Below are 15,342 nucleotides of genomic sequence, written 5' to 3' on the forward strand. Positions count from 1 at the left end.
GCCCCTGCGCTGGCTCTTCCCTTGGAGGTCCACGTGGCTCACACCCTCCCCCAGATGCCACCCCCACCCTCCCACTCCCCAGTTCCACTCTCTCTGCAGACCTCATCCCCATCTGACACCCTCTTCTTTCTCTTCATTGCTGTTTCCCCACTGGAAGCAAACTCCACAAGGGCAGGACGTCTGGTTGGTTCTTGCCACATTCTCAGCAACTGACCAGTACCTGTTAGCTCATTTTATCAACAAATCACCAGAGACTTCATTAAAATGAGAAGTTGTTGTTAATGAAATAAGTGACACCAGAGAGGATCTACCTGGCTCTCATGACTTTTGTGACAGTTAATGGATCTTGGTGGCCAGGGAGGCCTTTGTGGGTGCCCAGAACAGGCTGGCATAGAGGGCCTGTCCAAGCACTTGTGGCGATGAGGAGAGTTCTGATCTGGATGCCGGGTGGCCTTTCAGCCCAGTGTGAGGGGTCAGACTAGTCATGGGGCACCCATTCCAGGTTGCTGGGAGGGGAAAGGCTGTTCTTTTTTAGGCGAAAGAACCTTCTGGAGCTTCCTATCCTCTGTGAAATACTTTTTAATGAACAATCACAGCCAGGACAGCCATGTCTTCACATTCAACTAGCGGGGGCCTTTTGCCATGCCCACTTCTGCCTTCCCCAGCCCACATCTTCTTGTGTCCACTCAGAGCCCAGCCCAGGGCGGTCCTCTTCGGCTCAGCTGCTTGGCCTCCAGGCTCTAGTCCTCTGCTTAGCTTCCGGGGAGGTTCTGCTGGCTCCTTCAGGGCTCCAGGCACTGGCCTGTCTGTTGTCTCTTTAGTCTCTGTGAGTCCCTGAGTGAGCCTGGATCAGAGCTTGTTGAGGGCATAGGCTCGGGCTGTACTGAGGGCAGCTTCCAGGTCAGCAGTGCTTCCGGTGCCCTGGGCCACCACTCGAGAGCCCCAGGCCTTGCCCCCCATGTGGCTGCACACAGCCAGCGCCCAGGCCTCTGCTGTGAAGGCCGGCATGGCACTCTGGGGACAGAAACAGAAGGGGCAGTGATGCAGAGCAGCCCTCCCTGCCACCATCCACTCAACGTACCTTTGAGAGTGGAGTCACGGTGATTAGAACCCTCTCCCGAGCCGGGCACATGGTGGGGGTAATCAGGCGAGGAGACAGGAGAGGGACGGGCTAGGAATGCGTGAGTGGAGGTTGATGAATGGCTGCTACCTGTTTGCAAGAAATGTGCAGCCTGGAGGTGGCGTGGTGGGAATTAGGGAATCTTTCGGTGCCTTCGTGGGTGGGGTGGGGGAGGGGGTGGGTTAGGGAGAAGGGGGTGGGTTAGGGAGAAGGAGGTGGTCCTATCCCCACCCTGGGGTATCTGCAGAGATGGCCTCTACCCAGCTGTGGCCCCCTCGTGTGGGAGGAATAAAAGGTGTGGAATCAGAGAGCTGGACCAGGAGACGGGCGGGGCGGGAGCTGCCCTCCTTCTTTCCTTACCTGGGCCACCTGACAGGCACACAGCACCTGCCCCAGAGGCTGGGGGCTGAGTAGCAGCACGGATGTGCTGGGCGCCTGCTTACACAGCTGCCGGACCACCTTCACCAGCACCTGCACAAAGGAGGGGAGATGGCGACCTCACAGCTCCCCGGACTCCCAGCTTCCTCCTCCCTGCCAGGACTTTCCCCTCCCCAGACCCTGGGGCCACCCCCAATTGCAACACTTACTGAGAGGGACTCAGCATAAACTGTGTCCACAATCAGGGGCCCCTCCGAGTGCTGCTGTAGCAGCTCCTGGGTTTTCTGTGCAGCCTGTGAGGCAGGAAGGACAGCACGGGGGTCGGGCTGGGAGGCAATCAGCCCCCACTTCTGAACTGAGCCCCAGTCCAGAAATCCCCTCCCACGGCCCCCTTCCCCCAGCAAAGGTGCCAGGGGTTCTGCCTAGAATGGCCTCCTTCTTTTGGGTGCCCCCTGTGTCCTTCCTCTCCCCCCTCACCTCCTCCCTTTCATTATAGCTCCAGGCCCCTACAAATAGGCCGCTGAAGGTGAAAGGACTAAGGCTGGAGCACAGATGGGTGAGCGGGGGCGGAGGGGGGAGGATCCACAGTCAAGGAGCAATTAGGGCTGAATGGCGCAATCAAGTCAGCTTCCTGGAGGGAGAGTCTGAGCCAGACTTGGGAGCTGGGGGGAGAGACCCAGTTTGGCAGAGAGAGAAGTGGGGAAATGGCCTGATGATGGCACTCAGCTGGCAGGAGAGGGAGGAGCTGCCACCCACCCCCACCCCCCTGCCAGGCCTTGAGGCTTCTCAGCGTGCGTGCTAGAGCATCTCTGACCCTTGCTGGGTGTGCCTGGTATCGGCCCTCCTGGGTGCAGCTGGACCTCCTCTTACCTGCCCCATTTCCAGTTTCCGGACGGCAGTGTTGGCACGCCGCTGTAGCGCCTTCAGTGTGGCCTGAAGCTCCCGCCGCTGCCACTGAGGCATCACGGCAGTGTCCACGGCCTATGGTCAGAAGCAGTACAACAATCCCTGCCCTCCCTGAGCCATGGTCTCTGAGGCAGGGACCACCAGCAAGGCCAGGGAAGAGACCACACCCACCACATCCCACCCTGCAGACAACCGACAAAAATCTGGGCCAGCTGAAGTCTAACAGGAATGCTGGGGAGAGACGGGCAGGGTCCAGGAATGCACGGGGAAGGGAACATGGCCAGGAGAGGGAGGGGACAGCTCCATGCTGGGGGTGGCCCTCACATCAGTGAGTCGTCCCATGTCCTTGGACAGCCGCTGAGCCTCCACCACATCCCGGCTGCCCTGACTCAGCCGCGCTGCGGCTGCTTCTACCTCCTGGGCCAGGCTCTGGCCCACCTCTCGGGCCTGCAGGGAGGGAACTGGATGGTCAGGACTGCTTGGCTTACTTTCCCTCTCCAAGACAGGCACTCTCAACCCATTGCTGGGCAAGGCCAAGTTAGAAACACTGAACAATCGGGACCCATCAAGGTACCAAATAATCACAACAGATGCCAGTTGCCAGCAGCTGGTGCTCAGGTATGAACACTGGTTCTGCTGCTGGGCATCCCCCGGCCTGAGAGCATCAGCTGTGTGTTCTCTGGCCCCCACCCACACCCAGAAGCCTCCCAGGCCCTGCTGGCGTGCTGACCTGCTGGGCCTGCTCCCCAGTGACGGCCAGCAGGCGGGTGGTGCCCTTGGTGAGCTGGCGCTCCCCGATGATGACCAGGTCCCCTATAGCCCCTGTGCGTAGCAGGTGCCTGTGGGCAGAGGGAGGGAGGAGGAAGCCCGGGTGACGATGGGAGAGAAAAGAGCAGCCTGAGCTCCAAACCAGGGGCTGGTGGCTCCAAAGACCAGGGAGGGGAGAAGGTCCAGGGCCCCAGGCCAGAGCAGGCAGAGAGGAGTGACTCACGTCCCACAGCACAGCTCCACAGAAGTCTGCAGTGCAGCCTGGGAGGCTGGGTTCAGCGCCTGGGCCACAGGCACACCCACAGACACCACCCGCACAGGGTCTGGGTATACCTGACAGTGAGAGGGCACAGGTCTGTTAAGGGGCCGGAGGGGAGGGGAGGGGAGGGGAGGGAAGGGTGGGGGGGCGGACAGGCAACCTCCACCCCGTGGGCTCCCCCAGCACACCTCATCCAGAGAGCGCAGGCCGGGGACGTGGGCAGTGCGTGCCAGGGCCACCTCCTCCACGTACACGGCCTCATCCTGCCCCACGGCCTTCTGCACAGTGCCCTCCACTGCCCGGAGCTGCTCTGGGGTCAACGGGGCCTGGGGGCATTGGGGGGAAACAGACAGACCAACAGGCAGTCAGCCCCATGCCTGGGAGTGATGCATGAAGAAGCAGTCAGTGTTCACTGAACTACCCCCAGGTTCTAGAACAGGGGTTAGTACATAACATGTGCTCAGTAAACATTTGTGGAGCTAACAATTCTCTTCTTTAGAAAGCTACTTGGGGGTTGGGCCTATCGGAAGCTGCAGGCCTTTCACTAGGCACTGAAAGTTGATGAAGAGACAGAAAATGGAGGCTCTGGACTCAGGGAGCTTACAACAAGGGTCAGCCAGTGGAAGAGAAATACAGGATGGGGGAGACGCAGGAGCAAGGAGTAATCAGGTGGAACGAGATTTAGTCAGTGAGCACTTCCCAGAGGATTTGAGCCAGAGGTACAAGGAGACAGGATGGCAGTAAAGGGAGAGGGCAGCTCAGCTTGAGCAAGAAGGGCCTGGGTGACAGCAGGGACAAGGAAGCTGGGTGGCTGGAGGTGAAGGGATGGCTCCACACACTGGCTAGCCTAACCCTCACTGGTGCAGGAGGAGCCTGATGGGAAGCCCCCACCCAAGGCCCCCCAGTGACTGAACGAGAGGCAGCCCAGGCCCCCTTACTGGCCAAACTCCCACACTACCAGACTCCCTCTAAGCCTCACTTGAAGGCTACCCCTCTATGCCCTGCTCACCTGCGTGGCCACGTCGAAGCGCAGCCACTCAGGATTGAGATGGGACCCTCGCTGCTCTGTGCCGGGACCCAGGGCCTGCCGCAGCGCCCAGTTTAGTAGGTGGACGGCTGTGTGCTTCTCCATGCAGCTCAGACGCCAGGCCTGAAACACTTCTGTCACCCAGGGTCCTGGGTGTAGGTGGGGGTGGGGAGAGAAAAGGGGCTGCAGGACGGCACGAACAGCAGGGGTGGGGTCCTCACCTCATCCACATGCAGCTGTACCTGGTCCCCCACCTTTAGGCACTCAGGGGCCACCACCTCATGCAGGATGAAGCCTCCGCAGACCTGGGCCCGGGCCACTGGGAACAGCACGTCCTGGGGGAGGGCAGGGCCAAGGCACTGAGTGCTTGCAGCCTCTCCCTCCCCTTGGTTCCCTTCTGGCTCAGGTCTGCCTCCTGCAGGAGCCTCTGTGTGTGTGTTGGGGGGGCTGGGGGGGCTCACCTGCAGTCCCACCCGCACCAGGTAGCCTCGGTCGGAAGCCTGACCTCCCTGTTCGGCGTAGAAGTTGGTTTTGTCCAGGAGGAGGCCACAGCGGTGGCCTTCCCCCACGGAGGCCACGGCTGTTCCGTCCTCTGTATACAGCTGGAGCACCTGGGCCTCACAGGTGCTGAACTCTGCCAGGGCCAAGAATGGTTATCAGTGCTAGGCAGGGGCTTGGGATGCAGGATGTGGGTCTGTGCCTTCCTTGAAGTCGACAGGCACGGGGCTGGGGGGCACTTCCAGCCGGGGCCCCCAGAGAACCCCGGCGGCTACCCCGGGGAAGGCACAGGACTGGTAGCTGGTCTCTGACGTCCTTCCCAATCATGGTCAGGCAAGCCCGTGGCCACCCACCTCAGTCCAGGCTCTCACCATAACCGCCACTGGGTTGCAGGGAGTAGTTGTACTTGGGGCTGTCATCAGTTGGGGGCACCCCTTGGCGCTGTAGCTCCCCCAGCGCGTGGATGTCAAGCTGCAGTCCCTGCTCCTGAACTGGCTCGGCCTGCCGTGCCCGGTGCTGCGGGACAGGCGTGTGTGCACGGAAGGGGTGCACGGAGAGAGCAATGAGACTTGAGTCTCCGGAGAGCCCTGTCCCTGCCACACAGTTGTGTGAACACTGCACCCTGTCTGGAATAAGCCCTCAGGCTGGGCTGGCTGCTAGAGACCCTGGGCTGGCTGGTGAACCACCCCTTGTGCAGGGGTCTCAGGACCAGGCCTCCCTCACCCACTGCTGCCCCCGACGGCCCCTCTCTAGGCCCTTGTGCTGGCCTCTCCCCTTCTGCTACTCTGTGTGGCCCACTGAACTAGCGTTCCCCTCCACGGACTGTGGGCGGGGCCTGAGTGAGGGGACAGACCCTACCTCAGACTCCTGTTTCCCTCAATAGCTGCAGCTCCTCCCACAAGAACTCAGGGCTGGGGAAGGGGCCGACGTGTCCCAACAGAGCCCTGTGTGGGAGTGCCCCAGCCGGTACCTGGGCCTCCTCCTGAGCCAGCCGCTCCAGTCCAGCAGAGTCCAGCTGCACCCCTTTCTCCTCCAGCATCAGTTCCACCAGGTCCAGGGGGAGCCCCAGGTTCCCAGACAGTGACAAGGACCAGGCCACTTCGGCTATGAGAAAGGAAGACGAGGGACATAAGGAGTGTTGAGGGAGGAGGAGCAGGATGGAGGGAGGGAGAAGAAGTGAGGGAGAAGTAAGGGCCAGGGCTTTTCTGACCACACAGAAGCCACTGGGTGCCAAGCACAAGTGCCCTCCCCACACCGGGCAGGCCCGGGAGAGGGGTCACCTTCAGGCCCCAAAGCCAGAGCTGGGGGTAGCCCAGGGTCCTCCCCTTGGCATATGTCATTTCAAAGGAGGTGAGAAGCTCATTCTCAGCATGAAGCCAGCCTTGGAAAGCAGAGACCACAGGCAGGGCCAGCTGGGCAGCACGGAAGTGAGGAGAAGCAGGGAGGTGCTGGAGAGAGAGTACGGGGAGAGGGATGTCGGGGAGGAGGGGGGATGCGAGGCCTGGGCCTGGCTCGCCTAAGTGGGTCCCTCACACCTCGGCCAGGTGCCCTGCTCACCAGGGAACACATCGGAAGGCCCCAGGCGCCTCAGGGTCCGCTCGATGATCCGCCGACCCCGCTGCAGGGAGGCCAGGAAGGCCGCCTCACCCTCTGACACCAGGCTGGCTATCTGAATGGGGGCAGGGCAGGGCTGGAGCTGGGTCTCCTGAGAGGGAGCCCCTCCCTCCCCCATCCAAATCCAGTACCTGGGCTGAGTTCCTCTGCAGTTCCGGATAAGCACCTCCCTGGGGGCAGCGGACAGGGCTGAGGAGGTGTCAAAAGCAACCAGCCCACTCTGCACCTCCACCCTGGGCCTCCCTGGGGACACCTGCCTTGGAGACTCAGAGATGCTGATGGACGGGGGAGGGATCCAAAGGGGGAATCAGTTTCTCTGGGGGGAGAGGGACTGATACGGGCAGAATGGGGTCCCGAGGTCAAAGGCTCAGCAGCCTGGGCCAGAAGGCCTCCTGAAGGCTCCCTGCTTCTTGTAAGCCCACTGAGAGGACGTTGGGCTGGACATTTAGGGTGGGGAACCCAGGCCGGGGCACTATATGGGCTCAGCGACAGGCTCCACGAGACCCCAGGGAGGCCCAGGGAAGTGAGGAAGCTCTGCCCTTACCAGCGTCTCCACCACTACAGGCACCAGGCTGCCCAGGAAGCCAGGTGGTGCCCGCAACAACTCTGTAGAGAACCGCACGGCTCGACGGAGGATCTGACGAAGTACCAGCCTAGAAGGATTCAGAGCCCAGATGAGCCCCCAGCAGCCCCTGGTCAGCAGGGAGGGGAGAGGGGAGGGCAAGGTCTACAGTGTGTGCTCGCTTCCCCCTCCTCCTGCCATCTCAACCCGACCCACCTCTCCATCTCCTCCCTCCTCTCCCCTGCAACCCCCAGCAGCCCCTGCCCCTGCTGTAGCCCTTCCAGACTCACGGTGCACCAGACATCCCAGGAGAGACGCCGTCGGCGATGCAGACGCTGAGCGTGCGGATGTGGTCAGCCACCACACGGTACGCTGTGTCTGTGTGCCCCTCGTCTGCTGCCCCGACCCGGCCCGAGTAAGGGGGTGCCCCGCAACCCTGGGGAGCAGGAGAGGAGACATGGCTGCCCACCCTGTCTGCCCTGGCCCAGGAGGGACACTCTCCATCACTCCTGGAGCATCTGCCCTCACCCCTAAAGCTGACTGCATCTGGAATGGCCTGGGCCAGAGAAGCTTCAAAGGTGAAAGAGAGCCAGTCCCTGCCTCCTGGGGCCCACATTCAGCACAGACAACGAGCACAGCTGTGATCATTTACTGAATTTCTATGAACAGAACCGGGTGGGTACTTGAATGATACGATGTCTAATCCCTAAAACTTCCTGTTCTGGGAGGTGTTAAAGTGGAAAAGTGGAGAGGAAAAAAAAAAAAAAAAAAAAAGACAAGACCAAAAAAAAGTGGAAAAAAATAAAAACAAACAGAAAAAGAGGAAAGTGAGACTGAGAGGAGCTAAGTTCTACAAGGGCACACAATTCAAGAGCAGATCCGAGATTTGAACCAGGCCCGTCCCACCCAGGTGCTCTTCATTCCCCACACCCGCCTCTACAGCCTCTCTGGGCGCAAGGAGGGAGTGTGTGAGCTGTGAATACATTGAGCTGTGCTCCAAAGCAGAGTGCTTGATTCATCCAGCTCCAAACCTGTCTCTTCCCCAAGCTTCACCCTCTCAATAAACAGTCCTGCCATTCACCACATTACTCAAGTCAAAAACTTGGGAGCCAGCCTTGACCTTCTTTCCTCTCCCCATCCAATCCATCAGTGGGGCCTTTTGTGTCTACCTCTATGAGATCTCTCAAATCAATCTACTTTTCTCCACTTCCACTGCTACCAACCTAAGCCACACCCTATTATCTTTCCTGAACTATGAAATAGGCTCCCGATTGGTTTCTCAGCTTCTACTCTGGTCTCCTTCCAGCCTATCCTTCACACAGCAACAGGAGTGGCCTTTTAAAAGTGTCAATCAGATGGTGCCCCTACTGCCCTGGAGCCCATCTCACCACATTTAGAATAAAAGACTCACTTTGGACTTCAAGGCCCCACAAGATCTGACTCCTGCCTTCCTCTCTGTGGTAGATTGTTTGCAAAATTGGCCACAATCCTTCCCTTTCCTGTGTGCATGCCACTTTGCAATGTGACTTTACAGGTGCTTCCTATCAAGGAATAGAATTTATTTCTCCATCCCTTGGATCTGGGCTAGACTTGTGACTTGCTTTGGCCAACAGAATGTGGTGGAAATGACACTGTTCTGAGCCCAGGCCTCAAGAGGCCTCATGTGCTTCCACTCTCCTTCTTGGAACCTTGCCAAGCTGTCATGTGAACAGGCCCGAGCTAGCCTGCTGATGACAGACATACAACCCGGTCATTGCCATAGCCCCAAACTGACAGCCAGCCAACTCCCAGAAGTAGAGCTGCCTAGCAGCTGACCACAGATGTATGAGTGAGCTCATACAGGACCAAGAGTGACCCAGCTGAGCCCAGCCTACATTGCTTGTCCACATTCTCATACGCTATATAAATGGTTGTTGCTTTCAGCCACAAAATGTTAGGTGGTTTATTATACAGCAAGAGCGAACCCACACACACTCCAACTGTAACCCACGTGATTCTACTTCAGCTGGCTGGCCACTCTGTTCCTCTCCTGCATCAGGGCCTTGGTATTCGCTGTTGCCTCTGCCTGGAGTGAGTTTCCTGTGGCTGATTCCTCTTTCAGGTTTCAGCTCAGAGATATCTCCTTGATGAGCCTTCCCCAAACATGTCATCTAAGATTTTTCTCTACCCCCTGTCCCCTGCCAATTACTATCACCCAGGTTTACTGCCTATTCACAATCTGTAAACTGCTATCTTGTTCTTTAATACATTTATTTATTACCTATTTCTTAGGCTAGAAGGTAATCTCCATGATCTCTTTTCTCTTTACTGCTGTATCTCCTGAACCAAGCACAAAGATTTAACACAAAGTAGGCACTCAACACATATTTTTTGAGTAAATGAAGGAAGGAAGGAGCCAGGAGCAATATCAGGCAGTAAATATGAATCGGAGCCTCACGTCTGACACCTCCATATCCTTGGCTGGCCACTGTCCCCACAGGCAAGAAAATATTCTGAGTTCTCAACAAAGATGGAAAGCAATGGCAGTGAGCACTGGTGAGAGCAGGTCAGAGGGGCTTCTGGAAGGGAAGAGGCGGGCTCACCTGGTGTATGGCATTGAGCAGTGGGGAAAAGAGGTCGGTGTCATAGGTGGAGCGTCTGCCTTGCAACACGGCCAGCAGCCTTTCCAGGCCCATTCCCGTGTCCACGTGCCGCTGGGGCAGGGGCTGCAGGCTTCCATCTGCCTCTCTGGCCAGGAAAGGTGTGCAAGGTGAGGCCCCCCACAGGATTACAGGTATGAGGCAGAAGCTCAAGTGGCATAAAGGGATGGGGGAGGGTCCTGGGGGGCTGACAATGGGAGGAACCAGAGGGCAGTATCATCTCCCCACCCCACCCCCAAAAGCAGACGACGATGGCCTTGGGTGCCGTCCTTTCTCATAAAGAGTGATCTCCACCTTCACCCTCTGCTTGGGCCCTTGCCTGGACCCAGGCATCCCCTTTCTGGGACACAATTCTTTGCTTTAGAAAGAGACATGTCAAGGCTGGTAGAAAATCTTAAGAGATCATCAAGTTCAGCTCCATCATATAAGAGAGCAGAGTCTGGAGAGCAGCAGTGACTAGTTTCAACTGTCACGGGCAAAGACGAGGATTAAATCAATTACTGTCTGAAAAGCGTTTAGAAATATGCCTGGCACATCGTAAACGCCGTTTAAGTGTTTGTTTTTATAAAAAATGGATCAAAGTGTCCTGACTGCCGACTTTTTCACTTCCAGTCAGGGATTTCCCTCCTCCTTTCGCACCCCATTACCTGTTGTGCTGCACGAAGACCAGATTCCAAAGCTCCACCAGCTGGGGGGCTCCCACCCCACCAGCCAGGTCATAGTGGATCTCAGTACAGGGCCCACAAGGGCCAGTATCCCCCATCTCCCAGAAGTTCTCCTGGGGTCCAAAGGAGAGCATGCGGCTGGCAGGCACCCTGGGAAGGAAGCCAGACGGGTGGTGGGGAGACAAAGGCAGAATCTGGGATCCCCTGTGCCAGGAGAACCCTTCCATTAAGCTCAGCAGGAGGAGGAACAGGGCTGACCCGACAGTATCCCAGGATATGCTGAGACTCTCTGGTAGCCTCTATTTTCCAGTCCTCTTGTGCTCCAGGAGTGGACATAAGTGGGGGTGGACTCACCCTAAGTTGAGCCAGATGTCCCTGCTCTCCAGGTCCGGGCCCAGCCCAGTCTTGGGGTCACCACCAAAGTAGGAGACCCAGAGCCTGTCCTCAGGGATCCCATAGACCTGAGTCAGCAGTTCCCAGGCCATGCTGCAAGCCTCCTCCTGCAGTGCAAACCCATTGGGAAGAGGAAAATGGGTGAGAAGAAGGCCCCACTGAAGTTCCAATCAAGCCACATGAGTTCAGCCCTCAGCTTAAGACAAAACCATTTCCACTGCCCACGTTGTTTCCAGAACAAGCCATGAGAGTTTTTCCTGCATAGAACGCTTCCTCCCTCTTCTGAATCCTACTTTCTTTCAAGTCCCACCTTCTCCATGAAATCCTCTATCCACCCTAGCCTGGGATGATTTTTTAACTCCTGCACTTTAGTATTGCTGTCTCACCATTTACTCATACAATAATTATTGACCAGCCATTAGGCAGGAGACATAGTCCTGGCCCTCAAGGAGTTTACAACCCAATCAGGGAAACGAGACACATTCCTATTATAAGTGTTCATCTAGCACTTTGCCTCTGTGTCTGGTCTGAAGCCCTCCCTAAGCAGACTCTAAGAGTGGAGACAGGACTAACCTTGACCCCTTTCTTGGCTGACCACTGACCCTTTCCTAACTCCAGGGCTTCCTGGAGACTCACCTTAAAATATACCCCCCGAAAGGCCCAATTGCCGAGCATCTCAAAGAATGTATGATGGGAAAGGTCTCGGCCCACATCCTCCAGGTCGCTGTGGCGTCCTCCAGCCCTCACACATTTCTGGCTGTTGGCCACACGTTGGAAGCCTGCCATCTCGCTTCGTGGATCCACAGTGCCCAGGAAGATTGGCTTGAACTGGAAACACATGAAGGGCGAGAGAGAGATCCCAGACCCTCAGCAGAAGGGAAATGTGGAGGGTGTGGAGAGAGATGGTAGTTCAGAGTGAAGGCTGACCGTGCCCCTGAGAGGCCAGGGGGGCAGATTGGGAGCGTGGGGGCACCCATCTCTGGTGTGTCTGGGCAGACAAGGAGGGATAAATAAATCATGAAACAGAGACTCTGCTAGTAAAATAAGCAAGGTAAAAGGAGGAATGTGTTGGTGGCTGGAAACAGAGCAAGTCTAGAGAGGGTAAGTGGTGCTCAAAGTCAAAAGCTTAGAGAACACAGTCTAGCACATAGCATGTGCTCAACATTTATTTTAATGAATGACTTATCTTTATTTAAAGAACTAATAAATGAAGCCAGACTTCCCCCACGGGACTCCACACCCGCCATTCCTGGACCTAAAACTCAACCTCAACTCAGAAGTTGCCCGGTGGAGCCCTCTCCAAGCCCTAATTTGTGCCCCAAACTCTAAGCCTAACCACGCACAGCCCTCTTTCCCCCAAAAGCTAGAAGCTCCGCCCTTCACTTCTTTTGCCCAATCCCGCAACGCCTTTCTCTCAGGAAAAAAATCACAAACTCCGCCCAGATCAGCGTGGCTCAGCCCCCACCTGGTTCATGCCCGCGTTGACGAAAAGCAAGCTGGGGTCGCCGCGGGGCCTCACGGAAGAGGACGGCACCAGGCGGTGGCCATGGCGGTCCCGAAAGAAGCTCAGGAAGGCGTCCCGCACGGCCGCGGCCTGGGTTGGAGGGGCCTCGGATGAGAGCGCCCGACGGCTGGGGCCCCGCCATTGCGGCGACCTTCGAATGGCCCGCCGAAGTCGCCCGGCTGCAGCTGCCACCGACGCCGCCATCTTAACTCGGGGCAGTGACTTCACGGGGTCAAAGGGCAGTGCGGAGATAGAAGGTAACTTGAGAAGGAGGCCAGGCGTTTCCTACAGCGACCCCTGGCGACAGGAGGAGTCAAAGCAGCTTCTGCCTCCGGGTGGAGGTGATTGGGAAGGAGGCGCCGGCCAGAGTCCATCTAACACAAGCGGCCTGGAACACAGTAGGCCCTTAATTCATTTGGCATTCAACAAATATTCATTGAGAGGCTGCTGTGTGCCAGGCATTATTTTAGGCGCTTAAGGTACATTAGTAACAAAACTGACAGGGAATTCCCTGGTGGTCCAGTGGTTAGGATTCTGGAGCTTTCACTGCTGGGGTGGGTTGGATCCCTGGTGGGGAAACTTAAGATCCCGCAAGCCACAAGGCACAGAGAGAGAAAAAAAAAAAAATTGACAAAAGTCCCTGCCCTCCAGAAATCTATATTATAGCAGTGATAATTATGTTTAATTTTTTCATTTACATGTTACTTTTATTTTTCTTTATTTTTTATTGAAGTATAGTTGAATTACAGTGTTGTGTTAATTACTGCTGTATAGCAAAGTGACTCAGTTATACATATGTATACATTCTTTTTCATATTCTTTTCCATTATGGTTTATCACAGGATACTGAATATAGTTCCCTGTGCTATACAGTAGGACCTTGTTGTTTATCCAATTATGTTTATTAATTTTGCAAGTTTACAAATACAGTTGCAGTGAAAAGGTGTGGATTCAACTCTGTGTGGTGTATGTGTGTGTGTGTGTGTGTGTGTGTGTGTGTGTGTGTTTCCAGGCTGAGGGAAGAAGGCAGAGATGGCCAAGGGAGGTGATATCAGCATTCATTCAAGAGTCATTCAACTAATATTTATTGATACCTACTATGTGCCAGACAGTGTGCTGGGTACTTCTGGGTTCTTTTTGCCCTTGGCATTGGAAATGGCCATTTTGTTCTTAGGGAGTGAAGCAGGCCCTTTGGAGCAGGAGTTTAGCGGAGACACAGAAGCCAAGCAGCATCTGTTCCATTATTAATTGCTTAATAACATTTAGTCTTTTAATGTGCCTGGGGATTAGAGAGACTCCAGGTCGTCAGGGCAGGTCGAAGCTGTTGGATGATAGCTGAAGAGATTTCTCTCTCTCTCTCTCTCTCTCTCTCTCTCTCTCTCAGCCTCCCAATGCCCTAGGGTTTTGTGTGTTTTGCTTTAGGGTAAGAGAGATACCTGTTCCACCTCCCTTTCTCTCTTACTCTCCATGGTAACAGCTGTGACCATGAGGCCAACACAAGCGTTTGTGGGTGGAGCCAGATTCTTCACGGTCTTCTCTTGATACCCTCTGCTCTTGGTGTGGGAAATTAAGCAGATAGAGAAGAGAATTTGATAAGGTTAAAGCCCAATAGGGTCAGCAGAGCTGAGGTCAGTGTGATCACCTCTAAGGCTTCAGCCATCCAGCTGAACTCTTTTGGCCACCATTCTTTGTGAGTTATGTTTTTCAGGGACTTTGAAGACAGTTTCCTTGGGAAATGTGTAGTCTTTTTTTGGACTTGAGTTTCTATAGTGATAATGAATTTTCGAGTTTGTATTCTGACAGAACCCACGGCATCTATCCTGTGATCCTCTGTTTCTTCCCTTGCCCACGTAGATTAAAGGTGTTGTTTTGAAAATGTGTTTTGCCTGTTGGTTTTTCCAGTATTTTTGGAAGAGGAACCTAAAGCCAGATGGGGATTTCTGTGAGATTCATGATCTTGAGACAAGACTGTGGAATTCTTCCCCAAATTGAGATGGGAGTGTTTTGCTAGAGAAATCTAGTAAGGGCCTCTACCCAGTACTGACGTCACCTTTTTTTTTTCCCCCTTCAGATTTTGCCCAGAAAGTCTTTGCATTATAGTAGGAACTCCATGTTTTTAGACTATTGTGGATCTAGAGTGGAGCCATGGATTTTTTTTTTCCAAACAGCTTTAATGAAATATGATTCACATACCATACAATTCACCCACTTAAAGTGCACAATTCAAATGGCTTTTAGTACATTCACAGAGTTGTTATCTAACTTTTAGAAAATGGAGATCATTTTCATCACCTCCAAAAGAAACCCCATACCCTTTAGCTATTAACCCCCAATTCCTGCATCCCTCCCAGCCCTAGGCAATCACTAATTACTTTCTATCTCTAAAGATTTGCCTATTCTGAACATTTCATATAAATTGAAACATACAATATATGGTCCTATGTGACTGGCTCCTTTCACTTAGCATAATGTTTTCAAGGCTTATCCATGTTGTAGTATGTATCATGGATTTTTAGAAATGGGTATTTTGGGTTGTTTTCTGTTTGAAGAACGTTTTTTCACCCTCCATCTTGTTATTTTGTCCTTGCCATTAAAAATGATTTTTTTTTGGAATGTGGTGTCCTCTGGTGAGTCAGTCTCTTGTTTTTGATATTCCCCAGTGAAGCAAAGTGGTTCTTCTAGGATTGGGATGTGCTTATTCTGATTTGCCACTGTCATCTGATGAGGAAGTTAAATTTAAGTTCTGCAGTTTCCCAAGATAGATGAATATGGAGACAACTCACCAGAGTGGGAAGTTACTGACCTCAGAACTTCTCTTAGGAGTTCTCATATGTCTTAATAATCATAGAAATTTCGTTTGGGGTTTAAAATGGAAATGGGGTCTGTCTCCTGGGAGCTGTTCAGCAGGGTTTGGGTACTGCCTTCCCTGGGGCTGGAATTGCCCTTATATTGCTGTCTGACTTACTTATCTTGGCAAGTCCAAGGAACCCATTCTTTGAGCCTTCTCTT

General features: G+C 54.7%; 2 protein-coding genes across 11 annotated transcripts in view; one reads left to right on the plus strand and one right to left on the minus strand.

The window, feature by feature from the left end:
- Positions 1-561: 561 nt before the first annotated feature.
- Positions 562-12,561, minus strand: AARS2 (alanyl-tRNA synthetase 2, mitochondrial). Of its 10 annotated transcripts, none has more exons than XM_007193813.2 (22): positions 12,295-12,561; positions 11,466-11,657; positions 10,791-10,936; positions 10,419-10,586; positions 9,715-9,859; positions 7,423-7,568; positions 7,115-7,223; positions 6,702-6,740; positions 6,514-6,625; positions 5,927-6,060; positions 5,328-5,472; positions 4,920-5,092; positions 4,680-4,793; positions 4,441-4,581; positions 3,620-3,757; positions 3,396-3,505; positions 3,135-3,243; positions 2,729-2,851; positions 2,369-2,479; positions 1,708-1,791; positions 1,481-1,591; positions 562-1,014 (listed from the first exon to the last, which is right to left on the minus strand). In XM_007193813.2, exons 1-22 carry the CDS (start codon positions 12,535-12,537, stop codon positions 850-852), a joined length of 2,958 nt encoding a protein of 985 aa, XP_007193875.2. In that variant the 5' UTR covers positions 12,538-12,561; the 3' UTR covers positions 562-849. The 10 variants fall into 10 exon arrangements, 5 of the variants coding, with proteins under 5 accessions (XP_007193875.2, XP_028017607.2, XP_028017606.2 ...); XM_057555594.1 differs by lacking the exon at positions 562-1,014 and adding an exon at positions 1,030-1,210; XM_028161806.2 differs by lacking the exon at positions 2,729-2,851.
- The window catches only part of SPATS1 (spermatogenesis associated serine rich 1), a 54,623-nt gene continuing 51,796 nt past the window's right edge, over positions 12,516-15,342 (plus strand). Inside the window, exon 1 of the mRNA XM_057555596.1 lies at positions 12,516-12,590. The gene's annotated coding sequence lies outside the window, so the exon portion shown is untranslated. The remainder of the gene's footprint in view (positions 12,591-15,342) is intronic.

This window comes from Balaenoptera acutorostrata, chromosome 10, assembly GCF_949987535.1.
Source record: "Balaenoptera acutorostrata chromosome 10, mBalAcu1.1, whole genome shotgun sequence".
Taxonomy (NCBI): Eukaryota; Metazoa; Chordata; class Mammalia; order Artiodactyla; family Balaenopteridae; genus Balaenoptera; species Balaenoptera acutorostrata.